Source organism: Colletes gigas, unplaced genomic scaffold (genome assembly GCF_013123115.1).
Source record: "Colletes gigas isolate AHSC1104 unplaced genomic scaffold, ASM1312311v1 Colletes_gigas_Sc00117, whole genome shotgun sequence".
NCBI classification, from domain to species: Eukaryota; Metazoa; Arthropoda; class Insecta; order Hymenoptera; family Colletidae; genus Colletes; species Colletes gigas.
In genome coordinates this window covers 44,695-64,466 of record NW_025106741.1, presented here as the reverse complement: position 1 = coordinate 64,466, position 19,772 = coordinate 44,695, and the positions used below count along the sequence as shown (strand labels likewise).

At 29.2% G+C, this 19,772-nt stretch overlaps 1 protein-coding gene across 1 annotated transcript; it reads left to right on the top strand.

Moving 5' to 3' along the window:
* The first annotated feature begins 1,930 nt into the window (after nucleotides 1-1,930).
* Nucleotides 1,931-16,712, top strand: LOC122404181 (protein yellow-like). Its single transcript, XM_043408110.1, has 7 exons — nucleotides 1,931-2,022; nucleotides 2,842-3,116; nucleotides 10,825-10,954; nucleotides 13,346-13,508; nucleotides 15,115-15,474; nucleotides 15,954-16,142; nucleotides 16,533-16,712. The coding sequence occupies exons 1-7, from the start codon at nucleotides 1,931-1,933 to the stop codon at nucleotides 16,710-16,712; spliced, it is 1,389 nt and encodes a 462-aa protein (XP_043264045.1).
* The last annotated feature ends 3,060 nt before the right edge of the window (nucleotides 16,713-19,772 follow it).

The window sequence follows — 19,772 nt, the reverse complement described above, 5'->3', positions numbered from 1 at the left end:
AAATCTCTAACATCTACTCAACACTCGAAATTCAATTTTATCCAAAGTGAAATTGAATTTACTAAAACCTCTATCTCTAATTATCACCATTTTCAATCAAATTAAATTTGTTTCGAAAATCTCAAACTTCCACTCAAAATTTAAAATTCCACTGTCCAAAGTGTCTCCAAAGTGTCTCTTATCGAAATAAAAAAATTTCCAACGAAAATAAAATTCCCTTCGCAAGAGACATCACCGCTAATCCAAACGGAGATCGTCCGCTAATTTGGAAAAGAAACGTTCCCCCCGAACAATCGTTAATTAACGACCATAAGGAAGTGAATAATTGTTCGATCGTATCGCGCGGTGAACCATGACGATATCTATCGGTTACGATCGATCTGTTGCACCCGACACGCATGAAATACTTTACTACGTAGCCTCTGACAATAATTTAACGCGATGCATAAATGCTGCGTGGACACCAGCCACGTGCTGTTCTCCATTTCTCTTTACGCGATTAACCAGCGTACTGGGATCCAATTCGGTGAATACACACTCGAAAGAATTCCACGTTCGCGGATAATTTCCGGAATCGCTAAAACTATTCCTAACACGAGATTAGAACATTCGGGGAATACCTAGATCGCTATATCGAGCTTAGTTCACGTCTGCATTAATATTTCTGAGATTAGGAATGCAATTTAGTTCAGTTTTCTGTGAGATGGAAGCTCTGTCGACAGTTTAATTGTTTATTTATTAGGTGATTAGGGAATTCTATGTTCTGGGTCTGATGGCAATTATAATTGTTAATTTTAATGCTAGTTTATATTATTTAGAATATTAAAAAGTTTGATGGAGATTTGGGAGAGTGAAATTTGATAAACAAGCTTAGTTTTTTAATGAAAAATAAGTTTTAAGTTTGAAAAAAAATGGGAGAGAAGCTCTTGAGATGAAGCTTGATCACTATGATATACAATATTTCACTATAATAGATTCTCTATTACCAGATTATAGAATTCTATTTTCTAGTGTTTTGGAATACCAAAAAATTTGGTATATATTTGATAAAAAGAAAGCTTCATTTCTCAATGAAAAATAATTCTTCAATTAAACAAAAATTATGGAAGAAACTCCTGAAGCTTGTCACTATAATACACTTTATATCACTATAATATACAATATATCACTATGATAGATTCTCTATTACCAAATTATAGAATTCTATGTTCTACTTTGATGACAAATAACATTGTTAATATTAATGCTATTTTCTACTATTTTTTATGTATATTTGATAAAAAGAAATTAATAGACAAGCTTCATTTCTTGATGAGAAATAATTCCAAAATTTAAAGAAAATTGTGAATCTAATTCTTGAATAGAATCCACTCTACTTTCTAAGTCTACTTGAAAGGAAGAGCATAAACTATTTAATACGAATTCTATTTTCTATTGTCTTGAAATACCCCCAAATTTGAAATAGATTTATTAAAAAGAAATTAATAAATCTTCTTGGGAAAACATTTTTAAAATAAAAGAAAATATTGTGGATATATTTTTATGAAGAAAATCCACTCTACTTTATGAGTGCATTCAAAGAGAAGAGCATAAACTATTATATTCGATAATGATGCTATATTCTATTGTTTTGAAATACCCAAAAAGTTGACATAGATTTATTAAAAAGAAATTAATAAACCTTCATGGGAAAAATTCTTAAAAAATACAATTGTGGACCTATTTCTTAAAAAAAATCTACTCTCCTTTATGAGTGCATTCAAAGAGAAGACCATAACCTATTATATTTGATATTGATGCTATTTTCTTTTCTTTTGAAATACCAAAAAGTTTGACCAACATTTGTGAAAAGGGAATATAAATAGACAAGCTTTATTTTTTGATGGGGAAAAGAAATTCTGAAATCAAAAAAAGAATTGTGTTTGAGTGTATGGAACTCAAAGATATGATCATGATACTCATGTGCTGCCAGCTGCTCGCTACAGTGTATCGCTTAGGCAAACACCATGAGTTGCTCTGTCGGTAAATAGGGATCTACTTCATTTTTAGCAAGAATATTTTTTAAATTATAAAATGGATCCAAAACAATCAAGTTTATATTAAATACATACTGAAGTACCTTTAAATTTTCCATAAACAATAGATACAATTTTCAAATATATTTCATAACTATTAGAGAGGGGGGTGAATTGAACCTTTGACCTTCGATCTTGGACCAACAATTTTGTTCGAAAAAAATGGAGTTTTACATCGATTTAATTGACAAATTGAAACGAATTTAAACAAAATTAAATAGTTCAAAAAATTTCATTTGAAATTAAAGTCGAGGGGGGTTAATTAAAAAAATTAAAGCTGAAAATTTCTGCAATAATCGGGACTTAAAAGACAGAATGAAAGTAATTACTCTTAACAAATAATCGAGACTCAAAAACAATAATTAAATTTTGTTCAAATTTGTTCCAATTCCTAATCAATTCTAAATAGAACTATTCGAACACAATTTTTGCTTTTATTATTAGTGCAAACTTCAAACGTAAACAGAAAATTTCTGGAATAATCGAGATTCTTTTGCAATTTTTCAAAAAAAGCAAACTAACCCTCCACGATTTAATTCCAAATTATTTAATTCTAATTTTATTTAATTCTAAATTTATTCCTACAAGGAATATACTATATTTCACGAAATTTATTTTACAAATACCTCGTGAAAATAAAAATGTGTTGATTTCGATATGCAATAAGACTAGATGACAAGTAGCCTCATGATAGTGAAACTTGACCATTAAAAATAACCTCAAAAAACTGAAAATTTTCTAATTTCAAAATGCAATTACTGTCCAGAGCTGCAGTCAACATGATTCGAGAACTGTTGCTGGTGAGTTTGTTCTATCTGGGGACCAGGAGTACCAACGGTATCCAAAGATGGGGTGCACAGTTCGGACAGGCCCCATTATTGGAAAGATTTTTCTGGAGAACGTTGGACTACGCCTATCCGGACGAAACCAGCAGAAGAATCGCGATGATGAAGGGGGACTTTGTCCCGGAGAATGCACTGCCCGTTGGAATCGAAATATGGCGCAACAGACTCTTCGTCACCGTTCCAAGATGGCGGAATGGTAAGCCAAACGAACAATCTTTACTATACTTCATTGCACTCAAATTTTTACATTCTAATAACTAGAATTTTTTTTAAATATTCTGTAGATACTATTTATTTAAATCAAGCTTGAATTTTTATATTCTAACGGGTGGTATTTTTTTTTTTTTTAATAAACTGTAGATACTATTTATTTAAATCAAACTTGAATTTTTATATTCTAATGGGTGGTATTTCTTTTTTAAATAATATACAATATTCATTTAAATCGAATCTAGATTTTTAGGTTATGGTAACTTGTATTTATTTTATTTAAAATAATCTATAAATACTATATTTATTTAAGTCCAACCCAAGAAATTCCATGCAAATATAAATTTTAATCCTGACGACCATATACAGGGTGTTACCTTTAACAATTATTAGAAAATGGTAATAGAATTTTAGAAAATGTTTTCCACAAAAATTATTCGATTTCAAGGGGCACATTATGCACTATAAATTTTTCTCAGCATAAGTTTAGTAATGAAGAAGATTTCAAGGTCAAATTAATTATTTTAAGACCTCATATTTAATTATAAAATAATTCCAACGAGTCCAACAATATAAAATTGTTAAATTTGACGAGATAAAATCGAAAATCGAACGTTTCGAGTCAGGAAGGAGAGTGGGGGAAATTTCGAAGTCAAATTAATTTTTTTGAGACTTCATATTTAATTATAATAAACGAACCATTGATTTAGACTAATTTAATGGATTTTTTAAATGATTCTAAGGAATCTAAGAATGTAAAATTGTTCAATTTGGTGAAATAAGATCGAAAATCGAACGTTTCGAGCCAGGAACCGGAAGTGGCCGCGACCATAATGTGCAAGAGAGTCTCGTCTGGAGGACTTCCGGTCCGCGACACTATTATGCACGAAGAACAAAAGCTGCACACGAACGCGATCCATATTTCGAAATATGGAAATATTTCGTACTCGATTGTTTTTGTAATTTTTGTATTTCAATTGCAATTTAATTAATTAATTTTAATTATAGGTTTATGGAACAATTTGATGGGTTTCAGATTCCATATTTAATATTAGTGAACAAATATATGTTATTTGTTAGCAATGGAAATGATGAATTATTGCAAAATTAATGGAATGTAAATTAAATGCAGAAAAATATAAACTTAAATATTCATAATTAATTTTAACGTTAGATTTATGGATTTGAATTTCAAATTTGAGGTTAGGGGATGAATAAATATTATTTGTCAGCAATAAAAATACCAAATTAGAAAATTAATAGTAAATTAATAGAATTGATAAAATGTAAATTAAATGCTAAAAATATAAACTGAAATATTCATAATTAATTTTAACGCTAGATTTATGGTTTTTGAATTTCAAATTTGAGGTTAGGGAATAAATAAATATTATTTATCATCAATGAAAATATCAAATTAGAAAATTAATAGTAAATTAATGGAATTAATAGAATGCAAATTAAATGCAAAAAATAATACAGCTAAAATTAATTTTATAAACACAAATACTTAAATATTCAAAATTAATTTTAACACTAGGTTTCATGGAACAATTTGATGGACTTTAAATTTCAAATTTGAGGTTAGAAAATAAATAAACATTATTCATCAGCAATACTAAATTAGAAAATACTAAATTAAAAAATTAATAGTAAATTAATAGAATGTAAATTAAATGCAAAAAATAATACAGCTAAAATTAATGTAATAAACACAAATATTTAAATATTCAGCTATAAAAATTGAAGTAAATGGACTTGCAAAATATCTTCTAATTAAAAGAAAAATTTTTTTTAATGCAAACTAAAAATATGTGCAATGGACGTCTCTAAATCTACCATTGATTCTAATAATCGTTATATATTCCACTGAAATATGAGTAAAATATTAATAGATCACAAGAAAATTAATTTATATATTCAGAAATCAGTCTACGATCAAATAGGGAACGCAATCTTTCATAAAAAGATTCGTCTGAAGATACTGCGTTACGTAGCCCCGTAATTTGTATTGTAATTATGGTAATTAGATGATAGATCGATACTGCAGATATAAATTGGGTAACGTTTTAATTTACCAACGTTCATTAGTGTTAAAAGAGCCAATGTTTGTGAGAAATGGCTGAATCTCTCGAGTGTCATAACCTGTATACCGTGTGTCCCGAAAAATCAACTATCTTCACGCAGACGAGTGTCGCCACCTAGCGGGAGCTCGTTGAATTAATTAATTTTAATTATTTCACTGTATATTCCGTGCATTGTAATTATCTTGGAAAATTTAATTAATTATTCGAGATTAAGAAACGTGTGATGAAAAAAAATTGATGATATTTATGCATTTAAAGAGAATTTTAATTTAAAAAAAAATAATTGTTTAATGCATTTCATTTGCAAATGTATTAGAAACATTTGAGGTACAAATTATTGTATTTTGGGAGTTGAGACATTTAGAGAGCTCCAATTTCAATTGATTCTATTAATAAAATTAGGAATTTGCATTAACATTTGCAGTTTATTGATAAAAAGTATGTGAGATATTTAATTAGATATTTTCTAGACTTTTCTGGACATTGCATGATTTTAGAAAAAGAAATAAAAATTAGTCATCAATTTTTTCACAGGTCTACACCCTAAAAATAAACAAAATTGACTCAGATCTACTTATTATTACATTTATGGGAAATTTTCAAAATACTATAGAGTACACTTAACACTTGGCATGCGGGCAACGTATTTTTACGTTTTTTACAGTCTGTCGTTGGAGCGCGGGTCACGTAAAAATACGTGTTTAGTAGATTTGTGATGGATAACGGATATTTTCGTAATTTCGTAAAAATATCGTTTTCTGTGTTAAAACAATCATACAGTATATATTTAAGTGTAAAATAAAAAAAGTTTCGTTGATAAAAACGAAGTAGTTTTCGATTTACTGTGATTTTACTGAATAACCAAGCTTCCCACGATTCACGAAAAAATGGCCGCTGCACGCGTAAGTTGCTGGCGAAGTATACCCGCATGTCAAGTGTTAATGTGAGAAAATATGAGAAATATGTGAGATATGAATTATTGTATTTGAGGGTCGAGACATTTGCAAAGCTTCCATTTTATCAATTCCATTAATAAAAATATAAATTTGCATCAACGTTTGATATTTAATTGGATATTGACTTTTTTAGACATTGCATATTTTTAGAAAAAGAAACAATGTATTACTCATCAATTTTTTGATCATCTCGAAGCCTAGATTTAAGCTAGACCCAAAAAATAAACAAAATATTTTTCCATATCGAGTGCATAATTTTTTGAGAATTAAAATTTCCCATAAACTCGTAAACATTCACTGATCAATATAAATTTGTACAATTTGCTAATCAAATCGTCAAATATTCTGTTTTCTCCAGAATTTTTTCAGTGTCAACAATTTGAAAATCCTAAATTTAATTCATCAAATCGAAGCACCCATGGACGACTAGTTAATTTCAATTTTCGTGCAACAGGTGTCCCATTTACATCGTGACAAAATTATACCAATAACCAGAATATAAACAGTATCTGATCAACGTCGGTTTGCAAATATTTAGCAAAGTGTGATTAAAATTTCAACGTCTGTACCCTGAAAGTTGCATCGAACATTTCGAATCGGTTTAGTCGATCACAGAACGCGAGAGGAACGTTGCTTCCTCGTTCCTTTATTAATATTTCATATCCTCCGTCTGGGGGAGCTGACGTCGCAAGAAAGAGTGAAAGAAACAAAGCTGGCGGGCGCACAAAACCTCGCTCTAAAAACAATACCGACCCACGGTGGGCTTTGGTTGCGTCTGGAGAGCTTCCAGGAGGCCGGGGAACAAAGGGGGAAAAATGCACACCCAGACGTGGGCACAAGATGGGAATCTCACAAAGGGAACGCAAAACGAAAAGTGAAAGGAAACGGAAACGAGAAAAATAGTACGGAATATTTGAGATTTGCTTTGGCTAATTGTACAAATTTAGGTTAGTCGGTGGGACTGTGGATCGGGGGAATATTAATTCTCAAAATAATTACAGAATGCACTATTTGGGAATATGGAAGCTACTGTTGTGAGATTAGACGTTAGTTTGTTACCGGTTGAAGGAAGACGAGATAATGGGTTGGAATCACACTCGTTTCTCTCTCTCTCTCTCGCGCTGTTTCGTGTTGCTCGTTGGCCTCTCCGATCGCGACTGTCGAGAGACGCTCGAGGATTCACACTTAAGTGGAGGGGGCACCCCCCACCGACGCGACACCTCGCGGCTCGTGATTCCAGCATCGACCGTCATCGATTGTCTGGCTACTTAAATTCAGATGAGAATTATTTTATTTAAAGAAAGTATTCTTTCTTTACATAAATATATCAGTATCGTCAATTTGGTTTAACACTTTCTGTTAATAGTGTAGTTTCTAATATGAATTTAAAAAAAAATATCTGAATATATTCTATATAGTCAGTAGTTAGTTAGTATAACTTTATTGCCTTCCACTTAGGGTTACAAGCACTCCCCCTTACCTTGCAACCTTCCTTACAACCTTCCTTAACCTAACTTATCTCTTACTCTTATTTATATTCTATATATAATGTATAATTTTGTATCGATATAAAAAATCAGTATTTTATTAGCGTCATTGATTTGGAAGAATTTATATAAATATATCAGTATTATATATTGAGACAATACTATACAATGCTCCCTTTAATAATAAAAATGAAGATTGATACTTTATTGATTAGAAACTATTTCTATTCTACAGTTAATGTAATTTTATTACATTTTATTACTATATAAATGGAACACTTGATCTCAATATTGAGACAACCCTCTACAATGCTCCCATTTATAATAAAAATAAAGATTGATGCTTTATTGATCAGAAACTATTCCTATTCTACATTTAATTTAATTTTATTACATTTTATTACTATATAAATGGAACATTTGATGCATGAAAATTGAAATTATGTCAAATTTACTATAACTAAATTGTTCAGTGACATGGATATTAAAGAAATTTTAAATAAATCTCAATCACACTCAATTAGACAAAAAAATTATTACAGAATATTTGAAATCTAGGGATTTATGGGGAATTTTAATCTTCAAGAAATTACAGAATGCACTTAATGTATGAAAATATACAAAATTATTATATTTAGGGGTTCAGACAATACAAAGCTCCCATTTGATTAATTCTATTAACAAAAATATAAATTTCCATAAAAATCCAGAGTCACAATTAATATAATTTTATTGTAATATAAATGAAGTAACTGTTCCAATGAAAATTGAAATTATGTCAAATTTACTATAACTAACTTGTTCAATGACATAGATATTATAAAAATTTTAAATAAATCTCAATCACAGTCAATTAGACAACAAAATTATTACGGAATATTTGAAATCTAGGGATTTATGGGGAATTTTAATCTTCAAAAAATTACAGAATGCACTTAACGTTCAAAAACATACAAAATTACTATATTTAGGGGTTGAGACAATACAAAGCTTCCATTTGATTAATTCTATTAACAAAAATATAAATTTCCATAAATATCCACAGTCACAATTAATATAATTTTATTACAATATAAATGAAACACCTGTTCCAATGAAAATTGAAATTATCTCCACATCAATAGTTGCTTCACTTTGATAAATTATTGAATTAATGTTCAAATTTACTGTAACTAAATTGTTCAGTGAAATAGATATTAAATAAATCTCAATTACACTCAATTAAACAACAAAATTATTACAGAATATTTGAGATTTGCTTTGTGAATTGTACAAATTTATATTAATCACTAGACTGTGAATGTTTAGGGATTTCTGGGGAATTTTAATGCTCCAAAAATTACAGAATGCTCTCAATATTTGAAAATATAAAAAATATTTAAATTAAAAATTTAAACAACTCTATATAAAGCTCCCTTTTGATTAAATCTATTAATAAAAATATAAATTTCCATAAAAATCCACAGTTTATGGATCAAAAGTAATTTTCACTCTGCAATTGATATAATTTAATTATAATATGAATGAAATAATCACTTTACTTTGATAAATTATTGAATAAATGTTCAAATTTACTATAACAAAATTGTTCAGTGACATAGATATTGCAAAAATTCTAAACAAATCTCAATCACACTAAACTAAACAAAAAAATTATTACAGAATATTTGAAATTTGCTTTACAAATTATACAAATTTATATTAATCAATAAACTGTGGATATTTATAGATTTATGGGAAATTTCAATTCTAAAAAAATTACACAGTCACTTAATATTCAAAAACTGTGGATATTTATAGATTTATGGGAAATTACAATTCTAAAAAAATTACACAGGCATTTAACATTCAAAAATATACAAAATTACTATATTTAGGTGTTGAGACAATACAAAGCTCCCATTTGATCAATTCTAATAACGAAAATACAAATTTCCATAAAAATAATATAAATAATAAAAATAATGATAATAATATAAATAATAAAAATAATGATAATAATGATAATAATATAAAGAATAAAAATAATGATAATAATATAAATAATAAAAATAATAAAAATAATGGTAATATAAATGAAACAATTGTCCAATGAAAATTGAAATTACCTCCTCATCACTATTAATTTAACTTCGATAAATTTTTAAATCTCAATTAAAATTGGCGCCAAAAAAAAATTATTCAAAAAATTCATCGAATTCCTGTAAAGTAGACCACTGGAGTCCAAACGATTGAAAACATCGTTCCAACGATCGCGATAACTTCGTCACGCGACGTTGACATGTCACAAAATTCTTATTATCATTAATCATTGCACTGGTTCAGATCTTGCAACCTTTGTGCACATTCTCCAGGCTTGTCGCAAGCACGATCAGCTGTACTTCCGGTAAAATCGAACGGTGCGTGTCGCTCGATAGCTCCGTTAGTCACGCGACTCAACAATCCATGTTCGAGCATTTTTTTTAAAAAAATACTTTCGTTTCGAAATATCGCTCGACGATCGATTGTTCGCGTACCAGGTGTCGCGAATTTCCACCGTTGAAATCGCGGCTCGAAACAATGCTCGAGAGATTGAAATCCATTTATCATTTGTACGAACGACGATAGAAATCTGTTATTTAAAATGGCGCGGTGATCTTATCGTTATGGTTGTTTTGCAACGATCGCAACGGAGTGATTGTAAAATTGATGGAATTCCAGCCACGTTAAATTTGTCGAAGGAATGAGATCAATTATGTATAATTCATTCTTGTTATTTTGGATGATAATAAAATAAGTATTTAATATATGGGTAACATAAATTTTCGGTAACCCCTAAAAAAATTTTAATGGAGGATTCTAGGGACCAAAATAAGTCGAAAATGAAGAATAGTAATTTTTTAATTGAGGCTTCCTTAATAAGTTATTAACGTTTAAAGTTCCGCGCGCGCGATAGTCTGCACACTTTAACTTTAGACGTTAATAACTTTTTAACGAAGCCTCGATCAACAAATTGGTATTCTTGATTTTCGTCTTATTTTGGTCTCTAGAATCTTCTAGTAAAATTTTTTCAGGGGTTACCGAACATTTTGTATATCACTGGACTAAAAAATCTGTTATTTAAATTGAAACATGGTCACGAAGTGATTTTTATTTAATATTTGTTGAAAATTGTTTGATTGAAGGGATTCCAGCCACGTTGAATTATATTTCACTGGACTCGAATCGAGGGGGCTCGCCTAGGCTCACTCCCTATCCTAATTGGGCGCAAAACAAGGCTGGTGCTTGCGGTAGTGCGATCACTAATGCTTACAGGTACGATAATTCAATATAAAATTGCATAAAAATGATACAAATTCTAATTTTACACTTTTAAATAAATTATTTAAAAATTGAAAACTAATGAAAAGTTCCTCAAAAAGAACTGTCTTTAACAATAATTATTATTAACATTTATATAAATTCTACACTTTTAATTGAATTAATCAAAAATTGAAATCATCGTTTTGTACATGTAATGAGAAATTTTTAATTTTGTTTGAAATTCTCGAAAGAAATTGTTTCCCACGATAATTCGTTATTCGTTACAAATTGTTTTTTTAATACGTTGCAATATATCATTCCAATTGATTTGAAGATAGTTCTACTTGGTATATGATAGAAATAGCAATAAATTAAAAATAAAATGAATTAAACATTCACGGTGAATCTAAATTTCGAGTGGTATTTATTTTATTTTTTTTTTTAAATTTACAACTAAACTAAAAATTGAAATCAAAATTGAAAATTGAAATAGTATACAAATAATGACAAATTTTTAATTATGTTTAAATTACCCAAAAAAAAATTGTTCGAAACAATAATTCGTGTAAATTGTATTTATAGAAATTGTTATTTTAATAGGCTGCGATATATCATAAAATTGATTTGAAGATAGTTCTACTTGGTATCAGATAGAAATAGCAATAAATTTAAAATAAAATGAATTAAACATGGGTTCACTCCGAGCATAAATTTATGGGGTATAGTGTTATTTTAATTGCGATTTTACATGCCAGTCGTCGATCTGTGAACCGTACGTCGTACTAATTGAATTATCATGGAACGATACCATCGCAATAATGAATTACACCACGTTTCACGATTCGTTTTTGTGTGTAATGAAAGAACAAGGCAAGGAAGATATATCGTTCTGTTTTAAGAATAACAAACGAGCATAAGCAGGGTAAAAGACCCATTTACTGTCGTCTGAATGATCAATTTTTATTATATTATATTTTTTTTTATTGATAATACCCACTGTTTAGAAAAAATAAATATTTAATTTGATAATATTATATTTTTTTTGTTGACAACATCCTCTGGCTGGGAAAAATAAATATTTAATTTCATAATATTGTATTTTTCTAATTTGTTGACAACACTGATTAGAAAAATAAATATTGAATTTCATAATATTATATTTTTCTAATTTTTGTTGACAACACCCACTGTCTGGGAGAAATAAGCATTTAATTTCATAATATTATATTTTTCTAATTTTTTGTCAACACAATTGTTTAGAAAAAATAAATATTTAATTCCACAATATAATATTTTTCTAATTTTTATTGACAACACCTACTGTCTGGGAAAAATAAGCATTTAATTTCATAAAATTATATTTTTCTAATTTGTTGACAACACCTACTGTCTGGGAAAAATAAGCATTTAATTTCATAATATTATATTATTCTAATCTGTTGACAACACTGTTTAGAAAAATACACATTTAATTTGATAATATTATATTTTTTTTGTTGACAACACCTACTGTCTGGGAGAAATAAGCATTTAATTTCATAATATTGTATTTTTCTAATTTGTTGACAACACTGATTAGAAAAATAAATATTGAATTTCATAATATTATATTTTTCTAATTTTTGTTGACAACACCCACTGTCTGGGAGAAATAAGCATTTAATTTCATAATATTATATTTTTCTAATTTTTTGTCAACACAATTGTTTAGAAAAAATAAATATTTAATTCCACAATATAATATTTTTCTAATTTTTATTGACAACACCTACTGTCTGGGAAAAATAAGCATTTAATTTCATAAAATTATATTTTTCTAATTTGTTGACAACACCCTCTGTCTGGGAAAAATAAATATTTAATTTCATAATATTGTATTTTTCTAATTTGTTGACAACACTGATTAGAAAAATAAATATTGAATTTCATAATATTATATTTTTCTAATTTTTTTTGACAATACACACTGATTAGAAAAATAAATATTGAATTTCATTATATTATATTTTTCTAATTTTTTTAACAATACACATTGATTAGAAAAATAAATATTGAATTTCATAATATTATATTTTTCTATTTTTTGTTGACAACACCCAGTGTTTAGAAAAATAATTATTCAATTTCATAATATTATATTTTTCTAATTTGTTGACAACACTGATTAGAAAAATACACATTTAATTTCACAATATTATATTTTTCTATTTTCTGTTGACAACACTCATTGATTAGAAAAATATACATTGAATTTCATAATATTATATTTTTCTATTTTTTATTGACAACACCCACTGTTTAGAAAAATAAATACTTGATTAAGCAACGACTTTTTGAGATGAACAATGAATCGAACAATGTAATTTTGAAATGAACAATGTAATTTTTCTAATATTTTTATAGAATACACGCAGACGCTTGTGACAGATTATGGGTGTTGGATACTGGCACTATAGGTATTGGAAACACAACCATACAGGCCTGTCCCTATACTCTGAATGTCTTTGATTTAACAACAGACAAGATCATGAGGCAATACAGACTGAGAGCTGAAGACATCAATATGGTAAGTTACCAAAAAAAAAAAAAAAACTATAAAATTTATTAAAACCACCATGATTTGAAAATTAAAATTAAAACTTATATTTTGTACTGTAATATACCAAACTTGGAACAGTATAATATAAGAAATATTAACACTAAAATTTTTTTTTTTAAATATTAACACTATACATATATATATATGTATAATTTTTTTTTATAATGAATTTATTTAACACCAGAGTCATTGACAATTATGGTGTATTTATTTGCACCAAAAAAATTAATTATTACCATTATTAATATCTACTTTTATCAAAGAAATTAATTAAATGCTTCAAAAAATTTACAATGCAATAAAAATTTTGCAAAAATCCAGTCAAGTAAATTTCTAACAATTTTTATTAATTATTATGATTTTATTATGATTTTTCAATTAACAACACTTTGTGTTTAGAACATTCTAATCTCCAGTGAAAACAACCCCTAAATTTGGGGGTGAAAAACACACTCAGGGTTTAAAAATTTAACAGGTGAATTTTTCCCATGCTATACTCTGCTACACACTTCGATTTAATTAACTCTTTAACGAGGGGAATTCCTATATTCTCGGTTCGAAACAAAACACAATCGATACGAGAGAAAAAAACAGATCTGATTCTGATAAGCTGTCAAAGATGGAACACAACCGGTGCATAATTTCAGCCTGGGGTTATAAATAATTGAAATCTGTCTGTACCATGCGGGCTACCTTGTACATTCACGAGCATAAAATGAAAAACAAAAAAATATAAAAATTCTCATTCTCATTACTGGATCATTATTCTGTCGATGAACATAAACGATGAGATTTCGTTATGTCTGTATCTTTGGGGAAAAATAATTCTGCAATTCAATAATCATGCTATCAATTAATTATACACTAAATAAATAACTTGTTATTGTTATAAACAGAGAGGAATTATTTTCGATAACTATTGTGATTAGAACAAAATTAGAAAGGAAACAATTGTGATTAATATCAATTTTGCATAGTTGCATTATTCTTTGAAAAATGAGGGCAATTATAGGTTCAATTTTTCAGAATTTATGTTCCCGCACTGAGAAGCCATTTTGAATATAGAAAAAAAATTTTAATAGAAGATTCTGGAGGCCAAAATAAGACGAAAATCAAGAATAGTAATTTTTTAATTGAGGCTTCGTTAGAAAGTTATTAACGTTTAAAGTTCCGCCTGTAGAACAGCTGCGCGCGCACGATAGTGCACACTTCAACTTTGAACGTTAATAACTTTGTAACGAAGCCTCAATTAAAAAATTAGTATTCTTCATTTTCGTCTTATTTTGGCCTCTAGAATCTTCTAGTAAAATTTTTCTGGCGTTCCATTAAAAAAATTGGAGATTTTAATTCTCAAGAAATACTGCAAATGTGCAAAATTTAAATACACTGTCCTATTCATCACAAAAAAAACTATAAAACTCTTCATTCAATATGGCTTTTCCTCAGTGCAGGAATATTCTAATCAAAATAGTTTTCAAAAGAAATTTTCACATCTAATAAATTCTTGACAAAATAAAAATTCGTGTTTCCTCTGCTAAAAATCCGATTGTATCGCGTGAAATTCTCAATTTAGAACACTTTCATCGCCAACATCGCCGTGGATATGGGGAAAGGTGGCTGCAACGATGCATTCGCCTACATGTCGGACGAGCTCGGCTATGGCCTGATAGTCTACTCCTGGGAACAGAATAAATCATGGCGGATCACCCACAGCTATTTCATGCCAGATCCTCTGGCTGGCGACTACAACATCGGTGGGTTGAATTTCCAATGGGGAGAGGAGGGGATCTTCGGTATGAGCTTGTCACCCATCGCTGCGGATGGGTTCAGGACCCTCTTCTTCCACCCACTGAGCAGCAGGAGGGAATTTGCTGTCTCCACGAGGATCCTCAGGGATGAACAATTGTCCCAGGATAGCTACCACGAGTTCCAGGTGATTGCATCTAGTATACTAGAAATTCAATTTTTATTATCAGTTGACTTGGAGCATTTTGAATAGTAATTTTTATGGGGGTTGTGTTGGTAGGTCGTCATCATAAGTTAGGTATCCTGAAACTGATGAGAATAGAGTTAGTAACTTGATACCTCAGAAATGTGAGCCTTTGTTATCAGTTGACTTGGAGCATCTTGCATATCAAGTTTCATGGGAATTGTTTTGTTAGGTCGTCATCATCTGAAACTAATGAGAATGGAATTTGTAGTTTGATAAAAAATAAACAAAATTTGTCAGTCTTCGATACCAAAATTCTAGAATTAATTCTGTAACAAATAAATTGCAATAAAATTCCATTATTAAAATATTGCTTCAAGTTGTACTGCAAAACGACCATATTGGACAACCTGATAGATGAGATTGGAGCATGTTTGGATAATTGTAACAGGTAATTACGAAGATATTATAAATATTGTCAGGTGCTTCCTGAGAGAGGACCACTTGGCCACTGCACGTCGTCCGTGATGGACGAAAATGGCCTCCAGTTCTTCAACTTGATCGACCAGAATGCAGTGGGCTGCTGGAACTCTTTGTTGCCATACGCGGCTGAGAATCAGGCGATCGTTGTCAAGCATGACGAGGCTCTGATATTCCCAGCAGACGTAAAGGTAATGTTTAAACACCATAAAATAAACTCCCCTTTATATATATATTTTAAAACGCCAGAAAAATTTCAATGGGGGATTCTAGAGGCCAAAATAAGACGAAAATCAAGAATACTAATTTTTTAATTGAGGCTTCGTTGCAAAGTTATTAACGTTTAAAGTTGAAGTGTGCACTATCGTGCGCGCGCAGCTGTTCTACAGGCGGAACTTTAAACGTTAATAACTTTTTAACGAAGCCTCAATCAAAATATTACTATTCTTGATTTTCGTCTTATTTTGGCCTCCAGAATCTTCTATTAAAATTTTTTTTAGAAAAATAAACACTTATTATATATATATATATATATAATTCTTTAATAAATGTGCTTAAAAATGAGGTTTAATTGTTTCCAGGTGAACCGTGGATTGATATGGATGATCTCGGACAAGATGCCAGTCTTTTTGCTGTCAACTTTGAATTACACGGACATAAACTTCCGAGTGTTGACAGTTCCGGTCCGTGACGCCATTGCTGGCACCGTTTGTGAAAATTCACCGTGGACAGTCAGTAATTCCATTTGGTGGGAGGCTTGAGCCCCGTCCAAACGTTGCAACTACAGACAAATTCAAATTCAACGATAGATTACTTGTAATAGGAAATTGATAGTCTAATGTTAATTAGATCTGTTAAAACAATCTGTTGAACACCAAATTAAAGAAATAGAAAAGCAACTTCAAACCTTTTCATGCACCTCAATTAAAAAATCCACTAACAATTGAAAAAAAATTTTCTTCGTACAACAAATTTTTCACTAATAATATATTTAATTATCCAATATGCATTCGTTTATTAATCAGTCCAATCTTCAATCTTAGGTACGATTATTTCTTCAGAAAATTTTTATTAAATTGACTGGTTTCTTTTACTATTTTTAAATAAAAAAAATATATTTTTAATTATATTTATATTTTGAAAATAATATTCTTTTAAATCAAATTTTTAATGGTGTGTAGTAAAATAATATTATATGTTACATATATTTTTCTATATTAGTAATTCGTATTAATTAACAAATAAACTCTGAAATATTGTTATAAATAAATAATTTGAAATACACTTGAAAATCAAAATTGATTGATACAAATAATACAGAATTTACTTGATAATGACATATAATTCTATTTTACTACTATACTTGTTATTAAAAAAGTAATTTTTGCATTAAAAATTGAAAGATTTTCCATTCAACATTTCCATCACACATACATAATAAAAAAATATATTTTTCCATTTGAAAAAACCAAAAAAAAAAGAAGTGACTCGGTGGGGATTCGAACCGAGGACCAACAGAATCATATCTAATCACTCTATCGACTTAACCAAATCTACAAAACAAATAAGAATAATTCTTTTACTATTTATATAACAAACTTTAAATAAAAATATCTCAAAAACGAAGACTCATTTTGAAAAACCCTGTTAGGGTTCTTTGATACTATCTATATACTATAATTTGCACTTACTATCGTTTCGAAATTGATGTCCACGATTGTTAAATCGCCTCTTTAGCGAACAGATTGTGCAATTGCAATCAACAGGCAGTAAAGTAAACAAGCCAGCTTTTGCAACTAAAATTCCTCTCGCGAGAAAGCACAGACACGACATTTCTTGCCTGGCGTAATTTTAACTCTTACGATTCTCTAATAAGTCGAGAGTACGAGAAAAACGACCGGCAAAGAATCCACCTTTCGCTTTCGCGGATATCTCGCATAGCTTCCCCTGGCTGGAAACTGTTATAGTTGCAGCAGCACGCGGTTACTATAAATGATTCATTTCTGTTTCCTTCGATGGAAAACCTTTCCACGAGTTTCCACGCTGATTGATTTTAATGGTTTCTCTTTCGTTCGCGAGTTCTTGGTAGCTCGTGAAATCTAAGAGATCGTTTAATTCTATGTGCGATGTCGAGGAATATAGGAGGGTGGATTAGAAGCTTAGATTAGATGTTTGTGGAGAAAGTTGTGTTAATTATGCAAACTTTTTGCAAACTTCTTGCTGGTCTGGGAATTTTTGCATAAAGATTCATGCTATTATAATTTTTAAATTGTTTGAGATGCAAATTTTGAGAAATTAGCAATATTCTTGATTTAATGTATTTTGTATTTGAATTTTCGTTGTTTTTAAAAATTTTTTAAATCGTTAATTTAGACACTTGTACTATGTGTTTCCAAAATAGAAAAAAATGATTTCAATTTTGAATAATGAATTAATTGAGGAAACAATTATTTATTTTGAAAATTTGGACAATTTGTAAATGATCAAAAAGCTCGAAAGAAAATTAAGTAAAAAATGAAGCATATTGGCCACTAAAAATTTTTAAAAATCATTTGTATTGCTTGAACTATGTGTTTCCAAAATAGAAAAAAATGATTTCAATTTTGAATGATGAAGTGTAATTGACTAAACAATTATTTATTTTGAAAATGTGGACAATTTGAACATGATAATTTGTTGTCACTAATGCAACTAATTTGTATAGAAAAAATATTTTATTTTATTTCCAAATTCAATTCAATATTTTATTTTATTACTGTGCCAAAAAATCTAAAGTGGAGAGATAGTTTTAGATGATGAATTAAATATTATAGAACACTAATTTGTATAGAAATTTAATGGAAGCAAATATTGTATTTTATCTCCCAAAATTGGGGCTCCATTTTTTATTTCTGTGCCAAAAAATCTAAAATAAAAAAATGAAAGGTAGTTTTAGATGATGAATTAGATATTATAGAGCACTTAATGGAAGCAAATATTGTATTTTATCTCCCAAAATTGAGGCTATTTTCTTTTATTGCTGTGCCAAAAAATCTAAAATAAAAAAATAAAAGGTAGTTTTAGATGATGAATTGAATATTTATAAATCACTAATTTTTATGGAAACTGAATGGAAGCAAATATTTTATTTTATCTCCCAAATTCTAAAATGGAGAGACAGTTTTAGATGATGATATTAAATATTATGCATTGCTAATTTTTATAGAAACTCAATGGAAGCAAATATTGTATTTTATCCCCCAAAATTGTGGCTACTTTATTTTATTTCTGTGCCAAAAATTCTAAAATGAAGTGAAAGTTTTGAATGATGAATTAAATATTATAGAACACTAATTTATATGGAAACTCCTATGGAAGCAAATATTGTATTTTATCCCCCAAAATTGTGGCTACTTTATTTTATTTCTGTGCGAAAAATTCTAAAATGGAGGGACAGTTTTACATGATGAAATTAAATATTATGCATTGCTAATTTTTATGAAAACTCCTATGGAAGCAAACGTTTCATTTTATTTTCAAAGAAGCTAAAATGGTTCTAGGCGTGGTTTTTTTTTTTTTTTTTGGGAGAAACGTGGGAGGCGCGTGGCTATATTTTACGAGCCAGGCTGTTCGAGACGGATAATTTTCAAAGGCGGGGGAAACCGATGTCTGATCGTATATCAGGGCACGGAATGGTCGGTCGCCTTAAAATTATCGGAAACAAGGGCCAAACTAATGGGGCACGGACCATCTGGCTCCGCGGGGGCTGGCTGATTCACGCCAATCCGTTCACCGTTTTCACACTACGGATACCAGGCCAAATTAGCTAAATACCTAATAAT